The sequence below is a fragment of the Delphinapterus leucas genome, chromosome 2 (assembly GCF_059928025.1).
Source record: "Delphinapterus leucas isolate spDelLeu-1000000601 "Yukka" chromosome 2, BTC_Dleu_Yukka2, whole genome shotgun sequence".
NCBI classification, from domain to species: Eukaryota; Metazoa; Chordata; class Mammalia; order Artiodactyla; family Monodontidae; genus Delphinapterus; species Delphinapterus leucas.
Window position 1 is genome coordinate 138,155,494 of NC_143130.1, and position 24,930 is coordinate 138,180,423.

The 24,930-nt window shown below is 36.8% G+C and overlaps 1 protein-coding gene and 1 pseudogene across 2 annotated transcripts; one reads left to right on the top strand and one right to left on the bottom strand.

Annotated features, from left to right (window-relative positions):
* Window positions 1–1,027: 1,027 nt before the first annotated feature.
* Window positions 1,028–2,625, bottom strand: LOC149750299 (uncharacterized; annotated as a pseudogene).
* On the top strand, window positions 1,977–24,137 carry NAA30 (N-alpha-acetyltransferase 30, NatC catalytic subunit). 2 transcript variants are annotated; one of them, XR_016392180.1, is made up of 6 exons: window positions 1,977–2,117; window positions 2,377–3,145; window positions 7,913–8,036; window positions 9,809–9,864; window positions 10,264–10,458; window positions 18,452–18,565. XR_016392180.1 is itself a non-coding variant. In XM_022570480.2 (5 exons), exons 2-5 carry the CDS (start codon window positions 2,378–2,380, stop codon window positions 18,587–18,589), a joined length of 1,086 nt encoding a protein of 361 aa, XP_022426188.1. In that variant the 5' UTR covers window positions 1,980–2,117; window position 2,377; the 3' UTR covers window positions 18,590–24,137. The 2 variants fall into 2 exon arrangements, 1 of the variants encoding a protein (XP_022426188.1); XM_022570480.2 differs by lacking the exon at window positions 10,264–10,458 and having other exon boundaries at window positions 1,980–2,117; window positions 18,452–24,137.
* Window positions 24,138–24,930: the final 793 nt, after the last annotated feature.

Below are 24,930 nucleotides of genomic sequence, written 5' to 3' on the forward strand. Positions count from 1 at the left end.
AAGACGCCACAGCCAATACTTCTGGTCCCACATGCTCTTTAAGAACTTTGCCTCTCCCCAATCAAGAGATAGGGTCTATTCTCCCTCCTCTGGAACCTGGACAAATAGAGTGCAGCGGAAATGACACTGCATAATTTCTAAGGCTCAGTGATAAAAGGCAATATGCTTTTACCTGGCTCTCTCTCTCTGTTAGCATACCTGCCCTTGGAACCCAGCCACTAAGCTGTGACGAAGCCCAAACTAGCCCATACTAAAAGACAACATGGTCTACATGAGATCAAACTGCGGTCTCCCAAACTGCGGTCTCCAGCCAGCAACAACCATCAATAGGAGAGTGAAAAGTTTTTAGATGATTCCAGTCCTCAGCCTCCAGTCTTCCACCTGAAGCCCTATGCACGATGGAACAGAGAAAGTCATCCCTGTTGTGCTCTGTATGAATTCTTGACCCACAAGAATCTGTGAGCATAAGTAGTTGTTTTATACCACATGCTGTGGGGTAATCTGCAATGCAGCTATAGTAGCAGGAGGAGTGCCAATATATGTCTGTTTCAATCTTTTAAACAATTACATAATTAACAGTAATATTCTATAGTATTTATGTATCATAAGATCATTCCTGTATTGATAGATACTTAGGTGGTCTGGAATTATTTATTCCTACTATAGAAAAGGCTGAAATAAATAAGCTTCTACATGTCTATTTGTGCACAAATGTATTTCTATAAAAACCTATAAATGAGTTAATAAATACATGTAAGATATTTAGGACAGTGCCTGGCACATAGTAACACATTATATTATTTTTATCACTATAGGTTGACCTTCTAGATAGAAGGTGATAGTACTTGCTTAACATCTTTGGTGACAAGGACCTTAACGGCTATCCAACAGCTATGCTACAATGTATTCTTCTTTTTAGCTTAGATTACGGCAAAAATTGCAAACAGAGAATTATATCCCTGAAAACATTCATCTAATGCAGACCTGCCCAGTTCTACATTCAGTTTAAAAAACTTAACTTCCTCAGTGTGCTGGTGAGTTAACACCACCTGTGTTCCTCTTATGAAAATCGTGGCTGTGGACCAGAGCGGAAAGAGCGGAACCTCCCGCTCAGGCGCGTGCGTCAGTTCTCTTCCCTCTGCATCCGCGCAGGGGGACCACTTGTTAAGAGAAGGCGGGGAGCAGGTTCAGGACACCTCTTGACTGGTGCTTCTCACCCTATCACAATTCGGGTCACAAGTTTAGGAATGTGCTTCTTAGCCATTGTCACTCTCTTTCAACATCTCTAACTCTTCCCCAGGCGTGCTTGCAGCTGCCCCCGCACCTGTTAATCCCATTTACTTCTAGTTTTCCTGGGCGGGGTGAAGGGGATAAGGAGAGAGGAAGAGGACTACCTGTCCACTTTCTCTTGCTTCGAAGCGGCAAAGACTAAACCTAATTCACATTGCAAACGACCAGGTTTCATCAGTCCATTCCCATATTTTTCACAGTTCAAAGTTTTTAACTTCCTCTCCTTTTCAGGGATTTTTCTCTCCAGATTTGCTCCATTTTTAAGGGACGCGGGTAGCCCTTCCCCCGCCCCCGGTCAGAGCTAAGGTTAAACGTTGTACAGCTGAGGAAAAGCATTTTTAGGAGACTTGTCCAAGGCCGGGGCAGCAGGCCCGGAGCGGGCGGGCTTCGCGACAGCTCCGTGGGAGCGCCTGTCCCTCCCATCCTTCCCGGGCCTCGCGTTGCAAGATCCGCGGTTGAGCCCCAAGGCCGAGGACAGTGGGTTGGGAGCTGGTGACTCCAAAGCCCTCTGCAACTTCCCCGCCCTACAGCCCCACCCATTAGCACGCGGTCTCCCCCGGGGCCCGTAGGAGACACCTTCGTCCCCGCCCCTCCACAGGTCACCTCCCTCCACGCCCCTTTCCCTCGGCCCCGGCAGCCGGCAGGCAGAGAAGTGTCGTAAAGCCAGGCCCAGGAAACTTTACCCGGGGTAACAGCCGAGGCGCTTTACGGCGACGGCGGCTGAGTGTGAGCCTTGGCGGCGGTGGAGGCAGCCGCGGCGGTGCGGGAGGCGGCGGCGGCCGAGGAGGAAGAGGAGTGGCGGCAGTGGCGGCGGGGACCTGTGCGGGGTGAGCCTGCGGTGGGGACGGGGAGGGGCCGCGGGTGACAGGGCTGGCGGATGGGCGCGGGCGGACGGGGACGGTGGCCGGCTGAGCAGCTGGGCGGCGCTGAAGAGTTGGGGGGGGCCCGCGGAATTGGGGCGCCAGCTCTGTGAGGGACGGTTTCTGCCTTTGTTTCCCCCCCAACCCTGGCCGCCCCCCGCCCCCTCTACTCCGCGCTCGTCCGCCGGGTCTCATGGCTTCTCCTCTCGGTCTGTGTCTCCTCTAGGATGGCGGAGGTACCGCCTGGGCCTAGCAGCCTCCTCCCACCACCAGCACCTCCGGCCTCGGCGGCGGCCGAGCCCCGCTGTCCCTTCCCGGCGGGGGCCGCCCTCGCCTGCTGCAGCGAGGACGAGGAGGACGACGAGGAGCACGAAGCCGGCGGCGGCGGCGGGAGCCCGGCGGGCGGCGAGGCGACGGCGGCGGCCAAGGGGCATCCGTGCCTCCGCTGCCCCCAGCCGCCGCAGGAGCAGCTGCAGCTCAACGGATTGATCAACCCCGAACTGCGGCACCTCCGGACGGCCGCCTCCCTCAAGAGCAAGGTTTTGAGCGCGGCCGAGGCGGCCACGGTCACGGCCACCCCCGCCGGGGGCCCCAGAGCGACTGCAACAAAAGGTGCCGGGGTACACTCGGGCGAGAGCCCCCCTCCCTGCCTCCCCAATAATGCAAGAACTGCGCTCCCCAGCCCCGCAGAGGCAGCGGCGGCGAGCGATCCCGCGGCGGCCCGCAATGGACTGGCGGAGGGCCCGGAGCAGGAGGAGGAGGAAGACGAGCAGGTGCGGCTGCTGTCTTCATCCCTGACCGCCGGCTGCAGTTTGAGAAGCCCTTCAGGCCGGGAGGTTGAGCCTGGGGAGGATCGGACTATACGTTATGTCCGATATGAATCCGAGCTGCAAATGCCCGATATCATGAGACTGATCACCAAAGATCTGTCTGAACCCTACTCCATTTATACCTATAGATATTTTATCCACAACTGGCCACAGCTGTGCTTCTTGGTAAGTGGGTGGAATGAAAATAGGGTGAACCCAGCAGAGAGATCCAGGCCGTGCGGGGCAGGGAGTGTGAGGGCTGGAGTGGCAGTGGATGTATCCTGCATTTCATAGTACGTTACGTGATGTAAAGTGCGTGTATGCACTTCTAATTATTTAATGAAATTGCTTTGAAGGTAAGGGTTCATGATCCGGGTTAACTTGATACTGATGTAAATGCAATAAGCCTGTGTGATGCATGTTGGGGGTCTTGTATCCTGTTTGCATTAGCTTATAATCATGTTTAACCGTCTTTAATTATCCTCCCTCATCCTCAAAGCACTTTGCAGTCATTTAATTTGAACATGGTTCTGTTCGGATACAGGCCTTATTAATCTCTCAGTTACAGCCATAATCAGGGAAGAGTGTATGCATAAACATGTTTTGGTGTACATGATTGTCAGTAAACTTGCTGTGGCCACACTGGAGAATTAAATCTTAGAAGCGTATTCCATAATTATGGAGATTGTTTCCCTTTACTTCAGCAGGGCAGTTAGCAGTTGTAGCCAGCCTGCTTTCTGGTGCATGGTTGCAGAAGGCGCTAACTAACACTTCTGGTGGCTGAAAGACTCCAGAAACTTGAACAAAATACCCTTTTTGGGAGTGTAGGAAACTAAGTGTGAAATTGTTAACTAATCTAATTTTTTTTTCTTTTTTTAAAAGAAGCTGGTCATAGATATGCTTAAGTCCTAGTACTATTGCTGGCTTGTGTGTGATGTAGTTGACAGAAATTTTTTGCTTAATATATGAGTAAAAAAGACTTGGCTTAACCAAACAAGCTGAATTTTTTTTTTTTTTTGACTTACGTAGTACTGGTAGTACCAATAGTTTCCCAATTTCAGTCTATGAAACCTTTCACTTAAATATTGATGGCAGGTATGTGCTTTATATCATGTACTCACAAGCATGTTGTTTCCATTGAATTTTATTGAAGAAAGACAACATGCTTTTAAGGAGTGCTTTACGATATGTGAAGGGAAAAGCCACTACCATTATTTGTTGTTTTAGAATTGACTTAATTGCATTTACTAATTCCCTGTAAGACGCTTTGGCAATACTTTAGAAATCTGTCTTTTTGATTCTGTAGCTTGGTGGTGATCTGAAAATATAACCTCAGTATTGTTGATAATGGTAGCTGTGCTATTTTCTGCGTTCACTTTGCTAAACTTCAGTTTAGTATGTTTGTTTAAACTGGGACCTATTTTATATTCTACAAAACTGCTCTTACAGGATTCTAACCATTGCATCAAAATAGAAGTTCTAAGACACGTCTGTGTCAAATGAATATGGGAAGATGGTTTTCATAGCATTATTATAAATGTCATATCAAATGCTATTATAAATGCTGAAGATTGTAGATTGATTTAATTGTAAGTTAATTCACAAAAGCATACAATTTAGTTACAGTTTAAATTGAAATAGTTTATGTATTTCTGTTAATTCCAGAAAATAGTTGTGTATGTGTGATGATTAGTCAGCTTTTGAGTTCTGGTATTACCTACACCTCTCTCAACTTGTCTGCCATTTTAAACTCTGATAAACTGAATATTAGTAAACTTTACTTTGATTTTACATAGACTCCTCCCAATTCAACAGCTAATTTGAACTTTAACCCTTAATAGCCAGTTTGTTTAACATTAAACTCTCAATATCTAGAAATTGTGATAATATGCAAGTGGTTGACCTGTAAGGTTTACTAATGCAAGTATGGATCTAGACGTATTGAACATAAAACAATAGTTAAACAATCAGAGGCCATTTGGAACTGGGGCCTTTATATTGGTGTTTAAAAAATTTGAATTTCTCATGAGAACTAATTTAAAACAAATATAAGTGTATGTTTATTTCAATTCATATTATTATAGAACTGTAAAGGATCCTAGAGATAATCTAGTTCAGCTTAATTTTTTTTTTTTAATGAAAAAAAATTAAAGACCAGAGTGACTTAAAATGTTCGCATCTCCAGATATTTAGGGTCCAGAGATGTAAAGCTAGAACCCAGGTCTCCTGGCCTGTCATTATGGAAACAACTAAGAAGCTGAAAAATGACATACCCTTGAGTCATTCAGCCAAGATCCTTGTGTCACCAAGTTATGCTTCACCAAGTAATAGTTGTCCTTGCAGACAACGATATTAAGAGACTAGAAATCTTCAGAATGTTCCTGGTTTCCATGAGTAACCTGCAGTGGATCAAATGGAATATATGTGGTTGAACCTTAGAAAATCGCCAATACTTGATCATATTTGACTAACAAAAGTGACAGTTTCTAATGATTCTTCCTAATAATTGTAACAGATGTGAAAGTATGGTACTGTACAAATGGGAGGCACTGTCATTTACTCTGTACTTAAATAATTTATCTCTGTCTCTTTTGAGTTCATGGTATTTTCAGTTGTTGGTGCCTTTTTGAACTTCTTAAACTTATTACCAGTGATATACTATAGTACTTCTGTTATTTGTTCTAAATTTAAATTTCCAGATTCCTCTGTTTTCCTATTTGTGATATTCTGGAATTTGGGAATCCGTATTTCACACAGCTTGTATTTTTCAAGTTTTATAGATTGACAAGCATTTGGTCTTGTAGAGTTAAATTTTAATCTTGCCTGGAATTTTTCAGTTCCCATCCTTGAAAAAAAGAACACATTTTAATAGCATGAGTTCCAAATTTATGTGCAGAAGCTTTTATTTGTAAAAACTTAACATGCAGTTCAGTGATTCTTGTAAGTGTATATTCATCAGCAATTTATCAGGAAAAAATACAGAATTGGCCTTCCTCACTGAACATCTTACTAATAACAGTGAATCATATATTGGGCTTTTATTTATAAATGATGTGTACAACTTGATTTTTGTTCCTATAGATTCTTGATTAGTAAGAACTCAATCTAGTCTAAGTGAACTAATATAATACTTTGTTTGCTTATTACTTTCTTGGTCCGAGGACAAAGAAGATTTGTTTGAAATGCCTATCCAGTTTGAAAGTATTGTCCAGATATATTGTGTCTAGTGGTTTTAATTTTTTCCCCTTTTGGATGGTTTATTAACTGTGAAATGTAGCTGTCCTATAATTTTGTATCATAGATTGGTATAGATTTCCATTTCTCCTAGCTTATGAGGTCAGGTCAAAATTTTTTTAATGTACCTGTCATCTCTGATATATGCACACACACACACAACCACACACATCTATTTGAAATAAGTTATGTTCAAATCAGAAAATGCTGTTCAACCAGGCAACTTTTGTATATGTTTCAGGACTTAATACAGAAAGAAATTTTACTCTTCAAAAGAATTTTGAAAGAACCAGATTGATCTATCATGAATGAAAATGGAAATAACAATTTTAGAGGTTTATTGACCCCAAATAATTTTGGATTGTGTTGATAAAACAGAAATGAATTAGTGTGGATTGTTGAATTTAATATCCCTTCAAAGTAAATCAACTATACTTCAATTAAAATAAGTAAATAAAATTAATATCCCTCCTGACCTAGTTTAGGCTTGCGTGAAATGGATTAGAATTATCTTGCCTAAAGATTTCTCCACAGTTGAAAAAAAGGCTTTTTAATCAATTTACAGAATGATGAACTAAAAAAAGTCATAACAGATTCAAGATAAGAGAGGTATTAAGTGTAAATTGGGCTTTGCTTATTGATTTTTTTTAACCCATTCCTGGTTTTTGTTGTTGAAATAGTTTCTGAAAAGTTAATTTTATTAAGAGATGATTTGAAGCTTTCATATTTTTTTTATGAGGGCTCTTTACAGCAAACAAGTATTTCTGTCTGACACATTATTAAACAATTGGAACTATTGCACTATTTATATTTACCAGAGTACAATATTTACTAGAACTTTTTGTTGGTGATGGAATTTTTGAAAAACATATTTTCAATGGTGATACTGGAAATTTTAATGAAAATGGAGGCTGATTAGCTTTTATTTAATAAGTAATCTTTGTGTGGAAGGCTGTACATTTTTATTAAAATAGAAAGCTCTGTAAAAATTACAGCTTTTGCTTTAATATGAAGCTTTGATTTTGAGATCTAGATATTCTGTGAGCTTTATGGCAATGACTCACACTGTCAGTAGAGCCCTAAAAATGAGACCATCGTATATCTAGTTTTTGTAGTCCTTCAATAACAAAAACCCCTTGGGTAGGATCTAAGGAATACCTTAAAAAATAATCCTTTTTCTTTTAGATTTTTTTTCCCTGATCAAAATCTAACTATTATTCAGGTGTAAATATTTTGTCTTATATCTGTCTTTCACTAACACTTTATTATAATTAAATATAAATTTATAGTACTCTGTTGATAAGTTTCACAATATTTTGTGATATCTAATGAAAAGACTTTCTTAAAAAAATTATTTTCACATGTTTCCCCTTTCCCATATCTTAAACATGTAGCTCTTTATTGCAACTAATTATAAGCACCTCATAAAGTACTTGAATGTTTACCATGTGGAAATTTGCTTTTTTTTCCCCCCTAGGCTTTAATAATGAGCCTAAGAAATTCATGTCCTAAAGAATGTTGAAAGATTTTAAAACTAGAACATTTGAAGGAGTTCTGGGATTTAGATTTCTGACACTTCTGTGACTGCTCTCTTGCTAGAATTCTCATTATTTCTTCCTCCCTCAGAAACACTGACCAATGGTTGGCTGCTGTTTCTGTGGGTAATTATGCAATACCTGATGGCAATGTATTCTTTGTAACTGTTTGTTTATTTTTAAGGCCATGGTAGGGGAGGAGTGTGTAGGTGCCATCGTTTGCAAGTTGGATATGCACAAAAAGATGTTCCGCAGAGGTTATATAGCCATGTTAGCCGTGGATTCCAAATACAGGAGAAATGGCATTGGTAAGAAAAATATTATGTCACAAAAAAATGCCTAAGTTATTTTCATTTTTTTTTTTGAAGCAGAAGACTTAAATGTAAATAGTATGTAGAAATGAGCATGAAGCTGAGGGAAGAAAATTGATTGCTTTTATTTCAAAATATTTTCAAAATGTTTTAAAAATGAATTGTTTCCTTTATTACTGTTTAATTATTTGAGAGATTATCTTTCTAACAATTAGAAGGTGATCAGTTTTCATCTCCAGACATTTTTTTGATCATATCCAAACTGCTTTGCATTATACTAAGTTCTGCAGTTTTTAATAGCATTATTAGGGTGCTTGATCACAGCACTCAAGCAGCTGTGTGTACTTGGGTTAAATGGTCCTCAATCAAGGCAAAATTATGGAGAAATTGTTACCATTATTTAGTACTAGTCATCAAACATTATATTAGCAATTCGGGAAGGACCAGGAAAAAGGAGAATTGTTTCTTACTACTATTCCCAAACTCATCTCTTTCCTGGGCTACCTTTCCTGGCCTTTGCAGTTAATCTTATACTCATGGTTTATAATGGTCATTAGAATCATCTGGGTGGTTTAAAAACAAATGCTTAAGCCCCTCCCCTTGAGAATCTTATTTGTCCTGTTAGAAGTAGGGCTGAAATTTCCCCAGGTGGCTGTGATGTAAGCCTGTTAAGAACAGCTGTCATAGTGTCTAAGACCTACTGGCTCTTTGTTCAAGATGGAGGATCAGGTAGATAAGCACTTGTCTGAGCATGGCACATTCTGAGAGGTACTGAAGCTAAGTAAGTATTCATGAAAAAAGAGTTTGATGCCTGTACCAGTATTTAATTACTAGCAGTTTTGTCACTTGTAGTTTTTTCTTTTTAAACTATGAGTGTCCAGTTTAAGACTGCTTCACACAATCTGAGACATCATGAGAAGTCATTATGAATAGGTTTACTTAGTACATTAGGTTCAGCCAACTTTTCTTATAGTGTTACAGTTTGCCACTAAGATGTTTAATGAATTGGGCTTGTTATACAAGCCAAGTTTGAGTCTTTGATGTATTAAAAAGAGCTGGTAAGGACTCATGGAAAATGATAGGCAAATTGCCTGGCTACTTCAGAGGATAGAAACCAGTGCCTTGAAGATTGCATCCTGGCCCTCAGACATATTTTGTATGGCCCATGTAACGTGTGCTTGCTTGTATTCATGGTTTGAAAATTGAGAGAGAAAATTTGGATTTCTTCTCTTAAGATCAGATTTAGCATTTGTTTTCCCTTTAATGTGCTAAGTATATCTGACCCTAAACTAGGATACAGACACACCACTGACGTCATTTGGTGTGCCCAGGCTTACTATAAGGTTTGTGGAAACTAACACAGTGTCTTGGGCCCACTCTGGGTCACAGCAGTTCTGGTGTGATCTTTGGCAAGATTGGCTCAAAGGTCATGGAGTGAGTTCTTACCAGCTGAAGAAGTTCCTGGGTTGCTCTGGCCATATCTTACCTTTTTTCTTGGAATTAAACAGCATTTACACCTGAGAAAAGGATATATATCAGGAGATAGGTCTTTCAAGAGGAAACTTGTGTTGCTATGCATAGGTCCTATTGGGCTCTCAGTTTTAAGTCTAAATTTTTTTCCCCACTTAATTTGAGATAATCTGTGTATCTCATTCAGGGTAGAACCCAGCATTTGACATTTCTTTGCTTCTTATGAATATTATAATTTAGGTATCTTTAAGAAATTAATTACATTTTTTACTTCATTAATACTCAGCTCTGTATTCTAGGTACTAACTTGGTTAAGAAAGCTATATATGCTATGGTTGAAGGAGACTGTGATGAGGTAAGTCTTCCTAAATGTTTAAGACCTTTTATCCTGGGCTGTATTCTACTGGGTATTTTTATAAATAGCCCATAATAAATTGTACTGCAGATTTCATTGCAAGCTATTATTGTACAAATGTAATTTGTGCTGAAAATTACATTCCGTTGAAAAACACATGAACTTTGACCTAGAACAAATTTTAAGATGATAATGGGAGCTAAATTTTGTGTCAGAATGTAAAGGTAAAATTTTAGATATTTTTAGTAAATAACTGGTATTCAGAACTCTGATTTGTTATCAGTTAAATCATTTAAGGTAGCTCTTATTATAAACCTTATTGTAATTTACTTGTGTATTGGCCTTGGTTTCTCTCTAAATAATACTTTTTTTTTTTTTTCCCTGTGCGCCAACTGTCAGCCCTTATGAAGAACATTTCACATTTGAAAAAAATCTCAGCATTAAATAATAAGCCTGGAGGGGGGAAAGACAACCACTTTTTAAATGTAGATCTATCTGTAAATTAGCATAAAAGCGTCTTCTCTCTTCAGATTGTTTGTAAGGCCTGAAGGCAGGTAGTATCTTTGTATCCTGCAGCACTGCGCTTTACATACGGTAGGTGCTCAATAAATAATAGTGATGGTTGGGAATGTTAAGATTTACTATTATGTAATGTGGAAGGGGATAAGTATAAACTAGGGAAGTACAGATATCTTTAATATAACAGTGGTGACTAAGAAGGACCAGAGTTGTGCTAGTAATTTTATAAGCATTACTGCTAACACTTGTCTTTATTATTGGAGGGCAAATGTGCCTTAGAGAGTTCTCAAAATACTTGAAATTAGGTAAATTTTTTCTCAGACTGCAGTAAGTAACTTGTTTTGGTTACTTTTTTTTTTTTTAAGTGGGGTTTTTTTGGTACAAAATTTACTCAGTCACTAACCATCATCATTTGTGTGTATTTGGGGTGCAAAGTCCTTTCTTTCACCATCTTCGCGCTTTTCCACTCTTCATCTTTCTTTCCCCTTACAGCTGCTATTAACCTTGCGGTTTGCATCCTCCCGTTTTCTAAGCACATGTGGGTGCAGATGTTTACACATATTTTTTAGACAAATGAAACCACAGTTATTCTGCTGTAACTGCTTTTTCCACTTAACAGTAACTCATGAACAGGACTCCATGTCAGTACAGATGTACAGCGGAGTATTCTCACGCTCCTTGTCCACATTCACAGTTCGTAGTTTGACAGATCACACTAAATCGTGGTTGTATGAGAAGGCCTACAGACATACTGGGCAGCACAGGGAAGACATCCTGGGATTTACGGATATTTAATTTTTTTACCCAGAATAAGAAAATTCACACATGGCAAAGGATCTCATATTCACAGCTTTTAATTTCAAAATGTAAAAGGTACAGTGATTATCTGTAAAAAAAAGTAAAAGGTACCCTGATTATCTACATCATTGGTAACTAAAATTTGAGTATAAAATCGAATATAAATTTTTTCATCAGTGTAAGTCCAATATGGACCATGGCTATATTGGCTTAGACAGCTCATCAAGAATAGAAGTCAGGCTTCACAAAAGCTGCTTAACAGTTCGGAGAAATCTTTGGGATGATAAGACCATGTTTTGATCCTCTACTGAGTAGTGTGGTTCCCAGTGAACAGGGATGTTATAAGGAGGGAGTATTATGTCCCTTATGAAAGCCTTTTCTGAGTTATCCTAGTTACTGCCTATGAGACAGGTAGTATGCTTTACCTTAACTGATCAAATGTTTAAATAGTATTGGTTTTTCTTTGAAAGTTCTGAGGAATGATGAGATTTTGGTTATATTGTTATAGTCTTAAGGTTAAGGCCTAAATTAGTGATACATTTTATGGTAGAACTATTCATTGTAGGCTTAAAATTCTGATTCATTTTTCTTACTTTTCAAGCAATGAGTTTTACTCAATCGTAGACTGAAATGGGTATAATTCCATGAACTTATTTCTGTTGTATGGTTTTAAGTGGATGGTTTTTGCAGTTTGAATAGCTCTGCCTCTGGATTAGGGAAGTCTTCCATGGTTTAAAAAAATTGGTTATCTGTGCCCCATATTGTTCAGATAAAGGATTTGCTGTAGAAAGGGACAGAACTCTTGCTTACTCTTTATTAGGCTTTCACTTTCCCTTTCATTGAGTTTTAAACCATATAAGCAACAAACTCTTCTGTCCTCTTTACCCTTCTACTTTTTGATGGTAGTGTGTTTGTTGGTTCTACTTCCTTATATTACCATCTCATCCTGTTTGGTTTGGTTTCTTTCCCCTCCACTCCAGTGTAACTACTTTGTATTTGCTAGACCCAGTAGCTTCTTGGTCTTCCTCTGCTTATTAAAATGCTTCTCAGTCTTTAAGACCCAATTCAGATATCAACAACTCCTTTTAAGTTTTCCTTGAAAACCACCTTCTGTGGTTTTCTTTACCTCCCTTTCTGTAATACTTACTATGCTTAAATTCTTAAATTTACTTGTTCAGAGACTGTGCCTTAGCCACTGAGAGCAGAGATACCTTTTCTTGTTTACTGCTGTATTCTTAGTACTTATTTAGTACAGCATTTGTGATAGAGTACATGGTTCATAAATATTGGTTGAATGATCAGTTTTGTGTTTCCAGTATCTTATCTATGCCTCTTTTTTTTGGGGGGGGTGGACTATTGAATTTCGATATGTCTATTTTTTTCATTAAAAAAATTGTTTTTTAGTTCTTTTCTTTTTTTAGTTTTATTAATTTTTTTATACAGCAGGTTCTTATTAGTTATCTGTTTTATACATATTAGTGTATATATGTCAATCCCCATCTCCCAGTCTAATTAGTTTTTAACTTGTCTTTCTCTCTAAGCTTCTAAGAACAGCAATCGTCTTTTTTTTGTGTGTGTGTACATAAAAAAATATATATCTGCAGGGTTAACCAAGTTATTAAAGTACCCTTTGATAAAAGCAATTATATATAAAAATAGTTTTGTATATAATTCATTGTTCTGAGGAAAACTTTGAAATTATAATTCTCCAAGAATACAATGACCAGATTATAAAATAACTGACATGTGATGTTACTTTCATTAAGTTAGGTCAATCTTCCTTTCTTTTAAAGTGTTAAGAAATTTTGACAAATTATCAGAAAGACATTTGCGAAGGGTTTTAAATTACATCTTCTACTGCTTAGGTCGTGCTGCTGTTTTTTCAATCTTACAGAGAGAGATTTTTGAATCTATGAGCCTATTAAGAGAGATACATTTGGAAATCTCTATGAAGCTTTACTGTACACATCCAGTCAATTTTTACTTTCTGTTCCGTTTGCAGAATTTATTTATGACCTTGAGTCATGTTTATATTGCTTTTGGTTGCCACTTGTCGTTTTAAGATAAATTCAGAGTGAATTAAACCGAGGTTAGTTGAAATGTAGATCTGTACATTTCACAGAGTTGAAATGTAGATCTTGCTTTTGCCCAAGTAACAATGGTATTATTCTTCTGGTCTAATAGATCTTTTCATTTTGCCTTACTATGACTTTCCTAACTTTTTATATCAGAATTAGACATGTTTAAACAGCATAGCTAAAGATCTTTTCCATTTTCTGTATATTTAGATCTGACTAAAAAGTTATAGCATCAGAAAAAGAAACAGGTGGATTCATTACTTCATGAGGAAGAAATGCGTTACCTATATTGCTAATCTAGCTTGAATTTGGTTACTCCTCTATGTGGTCTGGCTGCCAAACATTTAGTGGCTACTAGGAGAAGCTTCTTGAGCTTGGGTTTTACATTAGGGGAGACAGTAAGAAAAATATATACAAATAACATGAATGAGTTTTCATGTGTACCTAAAATAATGAACCCACATGGTGGCCATTTACTTTTATGTACTTTTTTTGGAAATAAATTAGAATGAATGGAGCAGCATGATGAGCAGTACTTTTTAAGCTGTAGATGTCCCTGAAATGTTCACCTCTGGAAATTTAAATTTCAAATTTTTTTTAGATTTATGGTATGGTTACTACGATATTAATACTCAGAACTAACTCATAAATGATGAAAATATACTGGAATCAGAATTTCTTAATGGAGGTTAAGTGTGCAGTATGTGACCTTAAAACATTTTTAGTTGACCAGCGTCTTCCTATTTTCGTCTATCCCCATCCCCTTGGAACAACCATTCTACGTTCGGCTTCTATTAAGTTGGACTGTTTTAGTTTCTGTATATAAGTGAGATCACGCAGTATTTGTTTTTCTATGTTTGATGCATTTCACTTAGGGTAATGCCCTCCAGGTTCACCCATGTTGTCACACTGGCAGCACGCACCACTTTATCCATCCATTTGTTGATGAACATTTAGGTTGTTTCCTTATCTTGGCTACTGTGATAATGCTGTAATGAACATGGGGACCTCTTTGAGGTCCTGATTTTACTTTCTTTGGTTGTATACCCAGAAGTGTGATTGCTGGATCATATGATAGTTCTATTTTTAATTTTGAGGAACCGTCACACTGTTTTCCATAATGTCTGTAGCAATTTACATTCCCACCAACAGTGGGAAATTTATTTAAATAACCAATAATAAACCTGTTACATGTTAACAAAATAACATACATTTTATAGTAATGTACAAGATGACTTTTAAGCTTTTTGTGTTTAATAATTATATGTTTAACATTTTTAGTTTCATTGGAAACATATAGTTTGGCTGTGAGACAGGGCAGCTAGGTAAAGAACAGAGTAAAATGGAGTTATTTAAACTGTAAGGATTTTTGGTTGAGTAGTTTGGCCTAGTTAAAGATCTGGATATGATAAGCCTGGGTTCTAGATCCATCTTCTGTCGATATAGTTGTGTGATTATAGGAAAGTCATTTAACTTTTTAAAATCTGTCTCTTTGTGCAGTGTGATGGTGATTCTGATCTTAAAGGGATGTTATGAAGAGCAGTAAAATTGTTCAGTCAGCATTGTCAGTGTAAGGCCTGTGAGGTGCCAGACAATAAAATGGTGCTTGCCGTCCCTCCAGGAGCTCCTAGCCTGTAATACTAAAGAAGGCTTTCTAAACTGTAATGGTTTGGCTCATCCTGACAATGGTGTGTTCCTGAGAGAATCCGTAGAACTTCACTGTAACCCTTATTTTCTGTTAAATAGAATTCAACTTAGCCAAGTTTCTTTAGGATTAAAATAACCTTATTATGCTTTGGCTTCCTATATAATATTCCCATGATGTGAACTAAAAGAATAATTTTATAGAGAGTTTCCAGTATAAACCCAGATTCTCTTTTAGTATGTTTATAAGAATTTTGTAATTAAGTGTTAAAAAGTAGTTACTTCTTTTGTGGCGTTTTCTGTTGTGTCAAATAATACATGATCTCTTTGATTAGAGAATGTGAGTGTGCTGAGAGAATCTTTTCATTTTAACCAAGGTGTTAGCACTTTGTGTAATGTTTTTCTGTAAATTGGGCTTTATTTTATTAATCCGTTAGGCTGCCAACAAACCTGAATTCAACTCTTAACTTACACGTCAAGTGTATATTTATGTAGCTATAGTTAGCCTCAGCTGTGTTTTGAATATTTTAGATTGCTGGATATTAATGAATATGGACTTGGATCCCCTTCATTATGTTAGATCTCCCATTCACTGCTTTGTTTTACTTTGGGGTGCAATCACAGGTACAGAAGAGTGGATACTATTAAGCTCTAGTTCACATTTGGAGTCTGGTTTATTCTTGTTCTACTGGTGGCCTTGAGTTTCATTCACTTGTAAGTTAGAGATATATCTGTTTCATAGGGTTCTTGTGAAAATAACATTATGACATATGCATGTAATATGAGATAATGCATGTGAAATGCTTTACGTAGCACTTAGTAAGCCTTCAAAAAGTATTTTTTTTACACTGTCGCTCTCCTTTTTATTTCTGTGAAATCAGTTCTAAGTTTTGAGTTGCTGCAGCTTTATTGCTTCTCATATTGTTTTGATTTAACATTATAGCTGTAATTAGGTGCTGGCATGAAACAGAATTCTAGGAATTACTCAAGAGAATAGTTCCAAACTGGTAAATTGCATTGACCAGACTGGGGTGTTCCAAACTGGAGGATGGCATACATTACTGAACATTAAATTCCATTTTTTTAAGAGCAGAGAGAAATTGTTGACTTTTTATTTTCATCTTGAACCAGTTTGCTTGCTGTATAACTTTTATAGGAACATTTTCCCTTGATCTTGAACTATTAATTACTTGGTTTTAGATCTTTTTAAAGTTTGGATTAGTGTGTGATTTGCTCTCATGAGTTGTTTGCATAGGTAATTGCCGTAAGATGATACTTTCTGTTTAAGTACTCTGGTCATTTAAAAGCTTGGCAGTACTTTCGTTTGTTTCCTATTTATGTAATGTATGTAATATAATGAAAGGTACTAAGGGCATATATAGTTAACAAATGTTTAAGAGCCTGCTGTGTGTCAAGCAGTGTGTTAGGTGCAGAGGAAATGGCTGTGAACAAGGTACCCATGATCCCTGTCCTTGTTGGGCTCACCAGCTGGGAAAGATGTCATACTCATCAAACATTGAATGAAAGTACAGTTGAACAAGGAGCAGTGCCGAGTGCTGTGGGGTAGTATGAAGGGAAAGAGATACTCTACCCAGTCTGGAAGTGACATGCTAAGGCCAAAAGCAAGAAGAGGAGGATGGGAAGAATGTTCTTCCAGACAGAGAAAACAGCTTATGTGAAAGGTCTAAGGTAGGAAAGATAATGGTGGGTTCCAGAAACTGAAAGTTTAGTGTTGATCGTGGCGAGTAACTGGGGGAGACCTAAAGCACAATTAGCAAGGTAGGTAGAGGCCATATCTTGATGGACCTTTTAGGTCTCTTTAGATTACTGTTAGATTGTGGACGTTTTCTTGAGGACAAAAGAGAGTCAATAAATGGTTGTAAGCAGGGAATTAACGAGCATCACTGTACCTAGAGTGGGAGACCTTTGGGTTAGGAGGTTCTTGTATTTATAATAAAAGTTGATGGCAGCTTAGACTAGAATGTTGTCATTGGGGATAGAAAGAAGAGGATCAGTTTAAGAGAGGTTTAAGAGAGAAAATTGAAATACTCAATGCTTGGATGTATGTAGCCGGGTGGAGAGGAAGGAAGTACAGAGAACACTCTTAGGTTTTAGGTTTGAGGCATTGATGGGATGGAGATCTTGTTACTGATGTGCGGAATTGTAGAGGAGTTGATCATGACTTTTTTGGATCCAATGAGTTGAAGTACAGTCTTTTCTCTATTATTTATATCTGTTGCTTGAATTCTTGTCAGATTTTTTTTTTATAGCTTGCGATAGAACAGGAAGAGACTCGTAGGCTTTACTTGGGCCTTTGTTTAATTATACTTTGCCCTGTTTTCCCACTCCAAACACCTCGGGGTTATAACATCCCGACAGTAACTGTGACTCACTGTGTTGATTCTCAGTGAGGTAGGTAGAGAATCAATAGAAAGGCAAATAGAGCTATGTATGTAAAAGTTGGGAGGATGGGATAGAGGATATTTTGGTAGGGGAAGGTAGAAGTAAAGTAGAAGAACATCACATAATAGTCAAAAGTATCAGTTCTTCATTGTCAGGGCCACTGGTTCAGTAATATTTTAAAAGATCCAGATAGAAGTTAATACCTCTGTTAAGTGTTGATATCCATAGTGTCTAGACATTCTCAGAATGTAGTTCTCAGAATGTCGTCCCCTTACCAGCAGCAATCCACATCACCTGGCAATTTTTAAAAAACGCAGATTCTTGGGCACCACCCCAAACCTACTCAGAAACTCTGGAGGGGAGGTGCAGCAATCTATTTTAATAAGCCCTCCAGGTACACTAAAGTTTTGGTACCTTTGATCTAGGTTTGGCAAACTTTCTCTACAAAGAGCCTGATAGTAAATATTTTAGGCTTTGCAGCCCACAGGTCTCTGGTGCGACTGCTCAGGTCTGCTTTTGTATTGAGAAAGCAGCAATAAACATCATGCAGACCAATGGACATGGCTGTGTCTCAATAAAACTTTATTTACAAAAACAGGCAGTAGGCATATTTGGTCTAAGGACGATAGTTTTCAGACTCTGGTCTTGACTGTAGACAAATATGGTAGTTGTCGCCAGGATAAAGGATGACATATTAATGAAAATATAGGAGTTGGAGGTCAATCTGAATAGTTTCAAGTACTGGTTTATTTTCTTAAATCTTTGATTGTTGATTTTTTTCTTCATTTTTTTTGTCACACTATACAGGGAACGAATTCATCTTTGTTTTAGTATAAAACATATATTCTCATTGCCAGAAATTCCAAACATTTCACAAAAATCAATAGAAAAGAAAATGTCCCCAGTGTTCCCACCCCACCCTTGCCCTGAGAGAGAATGACTTTTATAATTCTGATGACTGTTTTTCTGGGTTCTTCCTGTATGTCATTAATATTTACTGTTTTCACCATCAACTTTAAGACAGTTAAATGTAGTTTCTTTTTCTTAAATATTTGATCTTATTGTTATTTGTCAAATTATGAAATTATAAATTAGTTTCAAATATTATAAAATTATAACTTAGTTTTCTCTCTCTTTTTTTGAAGGTTGTTTTGGAAACAGAAATAACGAATAAGTCTGCTTTGAAACTTTATGAAAATCTTGGTTTTGTTCGAGATAAGAGGCTGTTCAGATACTATTTAAATGGAGTTGATGCACTGCGACTTAAATTGTGGCTGCGTTGAGAAACTGACATCAAGGAACAACTTTCCAACGATGCAGAATCGACCTTTGCATGCAATGCAATTTGTACAGAATTGCTTTGCAGGTGGATTTAGTGATTTCCATGCAGCTCTTATCTGTCAGTGTCTCATTTGAGTGTCGCACAATATTTGTTGCACTTTGGCATGGCGCATTTGTTCTGAATTAAAAGAGATTGTTTTAAACTTAAAGAGTTCTTTTGGTACCAACAAGATGTGCCAGTTGATAGCCAAGATTTGTTTGTTCATTTGCAAAATCTGCTGACATTGTTATTTACACAGTGATAATTTTATCACAGAACCAGGAAGTGGAACATGATTTTTGTTCCTTAAAAAAGCCAATGTAGATTGTAAAATTCTCTGAGTATACTAACATTTCACATGAAACCTGCCATAGTTTTCTGAGGGGGTGGGGGAAAAGCTTCAATTTTAGGTTTTATTTTTTCAATATTAAATTTCCATTCTTGAATATTGGTACCTCAGTGATTAGTGAATGAAAAAAATGTTATGTAGGGTTGGGTGTGTCTTAACAATGAGTAAAGATAACAATTAAATTGCGTCTGCCAGTGCCTGTGTAGATAAGTATATTTGTCTTCATCTCTATAGTTTTTGAATGCATGCTACCTTTTCCTTTTCTTTAAGGCCTTTGCAAGCAAACTTTTGTTTTTATTTAAATTCTAAATTTGGTAATAAATTATTTCAGATTTTTATAATTTGGATACTTTTTCCAGGTGAGTGACAGAGTGGTTTACTGTAGAAGTCCCTTCTTTTCTTACAGTAAGAAGTTGAATCTACTTGGAAAATCTTTGAGAAATGACTCAAAAGGGATGAGAAAAGTTGATGAAGCCGGGAATTGCTGGGTTTTAGATGCACTTTTTTTTGAGAGTGAGGGAATTTTTGGAAAAGAGTAGAAAAATTAATGTAAATTGGTATGATTTTATTTAATCAAAATTGTTACTAAGCTGTGAGGAACAGCTTTTACAAAGTAGTTGGAACTTTTTTCCCACTTGGTTTGGATTCACATTGCTTCCATTTCTTAAAATGCTTCGCTTTTGGTTCTTGGTCTTGAAAATAAATTCCAAGGTGCACTGTATCTGTTTTAAACTGATTTTATTTTCTTTTCACTTGTGCAAATTCTTGGGGGAGCTTTACTTTATTAGTTCCCAGAAAAACAAAAGGGAGAAATGGAAAATTCTTGGAATGAGTTCTATAGGTTTTCTTAATAGCCATCACCATGTTCATTAGTTACATTGTGTTTTGGCCAATCTGTGCAATGTAATTAATTTTAAAGTTGATTGCTTTCAATGGAGTCAGGAAACCTGTGATGGATAATTTATTTGACTGGAAAACCTAGGTACCCATTAAAGAAAAGATTCATTCTCTGTGAAAAATGTTTTGTAGGAATGTATTGTTTTTTCATTAATTTGGATATGCTTTACTTCTGCTCTAGGATTTGGTTTGCATTTTATTTTATGGCTATAATTACTGTATTTTTAAAAACCCTACCTCCATTAACAGTTGGTAAAAGCCCCCTTTCAGGAAAGTTTGTTGCCTTTTTGTTATGTTTTTTTGTTTTTTTGTTTTTTTTAAGGGAAAGCTGCTCCTTGCTCAGTGTAGTGTCTTGAAAGTGAACATGGTGACAAGTATTTTTTAAATAAAGATACATAAATTTGGTGAAAATAAAATCTTCCTGTTGATGGGATCATTTATAGTTCCTTATTTTTAAAGAAAACTTTTTCTTTCCATTTTATATTGCCTTGAAAGTTTAATGGGCAGAATACTGGTTACATTAAAAATATGAAGACCACGCAATACTCAGCTTTCCAGGTGACCATTTTGAGTACGTTTTTGGTCAGACTTCATTTGGACTCTATCTAGCACTTAGAGGAATACCAATCATAATGATGCTTCTATTATTTTTAATATGGAGGGAATTGAACTAGTAAAATAGTTCAGTACTTTCATTATCAAATTTTATCTCACCACTTTATATTTGACTTGCTGGTTCATAGGTAATGATTGTTGATGAACGTACATTTGCTTGACTCACTAATGAGGACAGTTCTAAAGTAAATACATGCTAGATTTTTAGCTCAGCCATTAATTTTTTGGCAGATTGTCAATGAAACCATCACTACTGACCTTTTCACCCAGAATTGACCAAATTTTGCTGAATTGACTGGGTGTTTTAAACACAAACTTAACTGTGTGACTGAAAAGTCAAATGGTTGTCATATTGTTTAGCTGGTGTTTGTTGAATACCTGTGTCTACCTTATGTCTTTAATTGGGTGTGCAGAAATTGTTTACTTAAGTGGACTAAAATTTTATCCTCTAGCATGGTAACCCAGCACCAAAATTAAGTCTCCATTTCAGGTGAAGTAGCATCAAACATTAACTTAATTTTTGATATTGGGCTTTCATTTTTCTTATATAATCTTAAAACAGCTCCACTTAAAATTGATAGAGCGAGTTCACTTGGCTAAAACTGAGCAAAATTGGTGCAACTTTCTTTTAATGGGGTGCTGCCTCTTTAAGACTGACTGTACTATCCACTGACACTGGTTTGGCAGCTGCTACTGCTGAACATTTTTATACATGCTACCATGAAGCTATATATGTTAGTATTGAAGAAGCTAACGGGTATACTACCATTTTAATGTGTGGGCTGACTATAATTTCCCTTACATTAGGATGAAACTAGAGAATTCCACAGATCATAAACCAGACAGTAGTTTTGAAGCTGAAGCCAGCAAAAAAAAAAAAAAAAAAAAATTACTATTAAAAAATTGGTTTTAATATTTTCTGCCTCTTCCCTAAAGTACCCTCCCCATTTGCTTGACAAATCTATGTAAAGAAGTTTGTTTGTCACATGTTTTAACTTTACCTTGCCCTGTGTTATGGTATTGGCTGACATGTATAAGACTGGATGTGTATATTTATTATGGTGTCTAAAAATCATAAAGTTCATCACTTTCCAGGAGCATAGATAAAAGCAAATTGGTAGTGCATCAGAGTTACTTTTCAGTGCACCATGACATCACTAAAATGAGTGCTATATTGTTACAGGGCTTTCAGGTTTGTAAAAATATAACCATAAATTATATTGACGTCAGATATGAGTTGAGTATCTATAAAATATCATGTGTATCTCAAAATATTGGACTGCTGTTTGATGACTGGATATTGCTGCATAATTTTCTTCTATTGTCCCATATCCTTTTGGAGAGAGAGTTTTAATGGGATTTGAAATGTGCAAGCTGTCTAAATAAGATGCAGTCAAATAAAGTATGGTTAAGTTGTGTTTGCATTTTTCTTTTAGATACAGCTGTGTGCATTTTATGTTCGAGTTGTTTTACTTTCACCTACTAAGAAGAAAAAAGAAAAAAATAGGCAATCTATTTTGTTCCCCACTTCCTGCCTTGCATCTAAGAGTTATTTGGAAGAAGTGATACACAATTGTTATCTCTCTCACCTTGTGTTCTGACAAATTTGAAAATAACAACATGAACTTGATTTTACTAAAAGTATTCAGAGTTATTAGTCAGCTCATATATCAGCTATCAATACAAGTGAGAGCATTTTCTCATGCATTAAACCAACACTTGTTTTTCTGTCCTTGTCCCATAGCAATTTATTTGTAAGACAGTTTTTATTTACTCTTTTTTGTTTATATTTAAGTAATGTTTTGTTTTGTTTTGTTTCCCCCTTGCTAAGACCAAAGGAAAATAGAGCAATATCTAAAGGGCTTTTTGTCCCATTCTTGTGAGAAGATTTAAATGGCAGTTATGTATTCTTTCATATTTCAGGATTTATGGATATTAGTGGAAGAAGAGATCTGTTTTAATTGGGACTGCTAAATTACTCTCATCATGCCTGTCAAATCTTCACTTTGTTCTTTTATAGTCAAGTAGTGAAAATATCTGAGTTCATGTTTTACTTGGGCCCTATATGGAATTCTAAATACTTCATAAATTGTCTTAATAAAGACCAGAAAGTTGATACCGTTCTTTCACACCTATGAACAGAGATCAATAATAACCTGTAGCCTAGAGATGTAGTGATACTTTTAAGCAACTTTTTAAAAATGAGTTTGAAAAATTTCATGAGCAGATAGCACAATGCACTTTCTTCAGGTTCAGAGCCGTCCCATAGCACTTTTTTTTGATAGAAATGTTAATCTGTGCTCTCCAATATGATAGTCACTAGTCACGTAGCTACTGAACCCCTGAAGAAAGGCTAGTATGATTGAAGAACTGAATTTTTAATTTTAATTAATTGAAATGTACACAGCCACATGTGGTTTAGTGGCTCCTGCACTGGATAGCATAGCTTTAGATAATATTTAGACAGCAATAACCGAGGAAAACAGCTTTTGAAAAGGATTTTTTAAAGACTACTATCTAATTCATTGAAGAATGAAATAGGATCATGATTAAAAATTACCTCTGAGCAATATACACTATACAAAAGAGTATACTTACAGTATTTATGACGAAAACCATTTCATTAAAACAGTATTTGTCCCCACCCCTCTCCCTGCTTTTGCTGTGAATTAGCCATTCTGAGAAAAGCAGCCCTTTCAGTTTTCGTTATTTGGTAGTTCTCTGGGTTGCAGAGGTTCCGAGGTTCAAGTGCCAAAAATTGGTTTCTGATGAGACTCCTGTCTTTTTAGCATTAAAATATTTTACATCATTAAGCCTAATAACTTCTCATTTTAGATGAATTTGAAATAATTTTACCTGTAAATGAGATTGGTCATTTCTCGTTTTATGAGTGGTCAAACTGAAACATGGAGGTGTATCATGTTTACACTTTTTTTTGTTCCTAAATTCTAGAAGATTATGTATGTTGATACAAGGGCAAGTGTTTTTGTTTCTGAGAGAACCAGATTTATTTTCCTGTGTTCTCTGGCCACGATGTGTCAATCTTGATTCTAGCTGGACATCTCGTAAGTGTAATTCATCAAAAGAGCAGGCGTGGAGATGGGAAACACCTGGCAAAAGGGAGTGCCAGACTTGGTATAGCCTGTTAACACTGCTGGGGAAAGAGCTCAAGGCACACGTTCTATTGATACGAATCAGTGTTTAATCTTCATGTGAAAAAGACCTAGGAATAATAAAGATCACCAAAGTGCCGAAATCTACCTTCTACTACTTAGAAAAATGTAAACAATGCAGGGGTTAAAAATGTAAGGTTTTTATAATGCTAGAAATAAGCTCATTTTTAGTTGATGATGGATTTTTATGACTACCTCTTTGCTGTATGAATATATCTCAATTTTTTAATACCTCAATTTCCTGAGAATCTGTATGTATGTTTTTGTAAATAATTTACCATATGCTAGAGAAAGGACATGGCTTTTAAAGAAATTGTATAAAGACATTTGTGACTGAATTTGTTACACAGTGAATCTATTTGAAATTTCTTAAAAACAGCCTTTTCTGGCCCCCTTGACTGAGGTTTTCTGTTTTGGTTTTTTTTTTTTTGGTTTGTTTTTTTGTATTTTTCAGTAAACATATTCTTATTTAGCGAGATCTGTGTTCCAGGATGCGTGTACCCTCATTTGTTCATTTATAACTGCAAAGATTTGTATGTCTCCTGTGTTTTCCTTTCATGCCAAAGAAATTCACCCTTTTAAAAAAAGTCAGCAGGTTGCACGAACTGAAAAAAATTTTTTGCCCCTTAGATAGGGGTTCTTAAGAAGCTTTATTTCCTAAGATTTAAATATTTTCCAAAGGAAAATATCTTCAATTTTTTAGTTAAAACCAGTAGTAAAAATTTGTAAAAATACGTGTGTTTTTAGGAATGCACTAGTTCTGTAGGAAACAATATTGGCAATTTTAAGGAACTGTGGTGCTTTAAAATCCACAATTGTATGAAGCTGATACAAGATATAAAGTAATTGCTAAATTTTATGTATGTTTGTGAACTGCTCAGGGTTCAATGCCCTAACAGGTGATTGATCACTAACATCTGTAGGGCCATATATCCTGTGATTGTACATGTTTATTGATCATTTTAAGGGAGCTGAAGTTGCTGCCTTAAAGCTAAACCTGCTGCCTTAAACTTTGCTACCTCCCTCCCTACAATCATGGCTGTAAACAGTGACTCAGCAGTCAGCTAGCATTATATTTCATTTTATTGTAAATGCTAATAAAATAAAATTTGTAAGTCCACCAAGTATTGACTTAACTAGGTAAATGTAAATTGATTTCAACCTTGTCTTTGGCCAAGTCTACTTGATAGCTTATGATAATATGAAATGAAGTACACCAATATGGATGTGAGCATTGTGTTTGAGTTATTGTGAGAATAATTATTTTCT

Coding starts and splice junctions, on each gene's coding strand:
- NAA30 (XM_022570480.2), top strand. CDS start 2,378: ATGGCGGAGGTACCGCCTGGGCCTAGCAGCCTCCTCCCACCACCAGCA. Junction 3,146..7,912: donor GGCCACAGCTGTGCTTCTTG/GTAAGTGGGTGG, acceptor TTTATTTTTAAG/GCCATGGTAGGGGAGGAGTG. Junction 9,865..18,451: donor TTGAAGGAGACTGTGATGAG/GTAAGTCTTCCT, acceptor CTTTTTTTGAAG/GTTGTTTTGGAAACAGAAAT.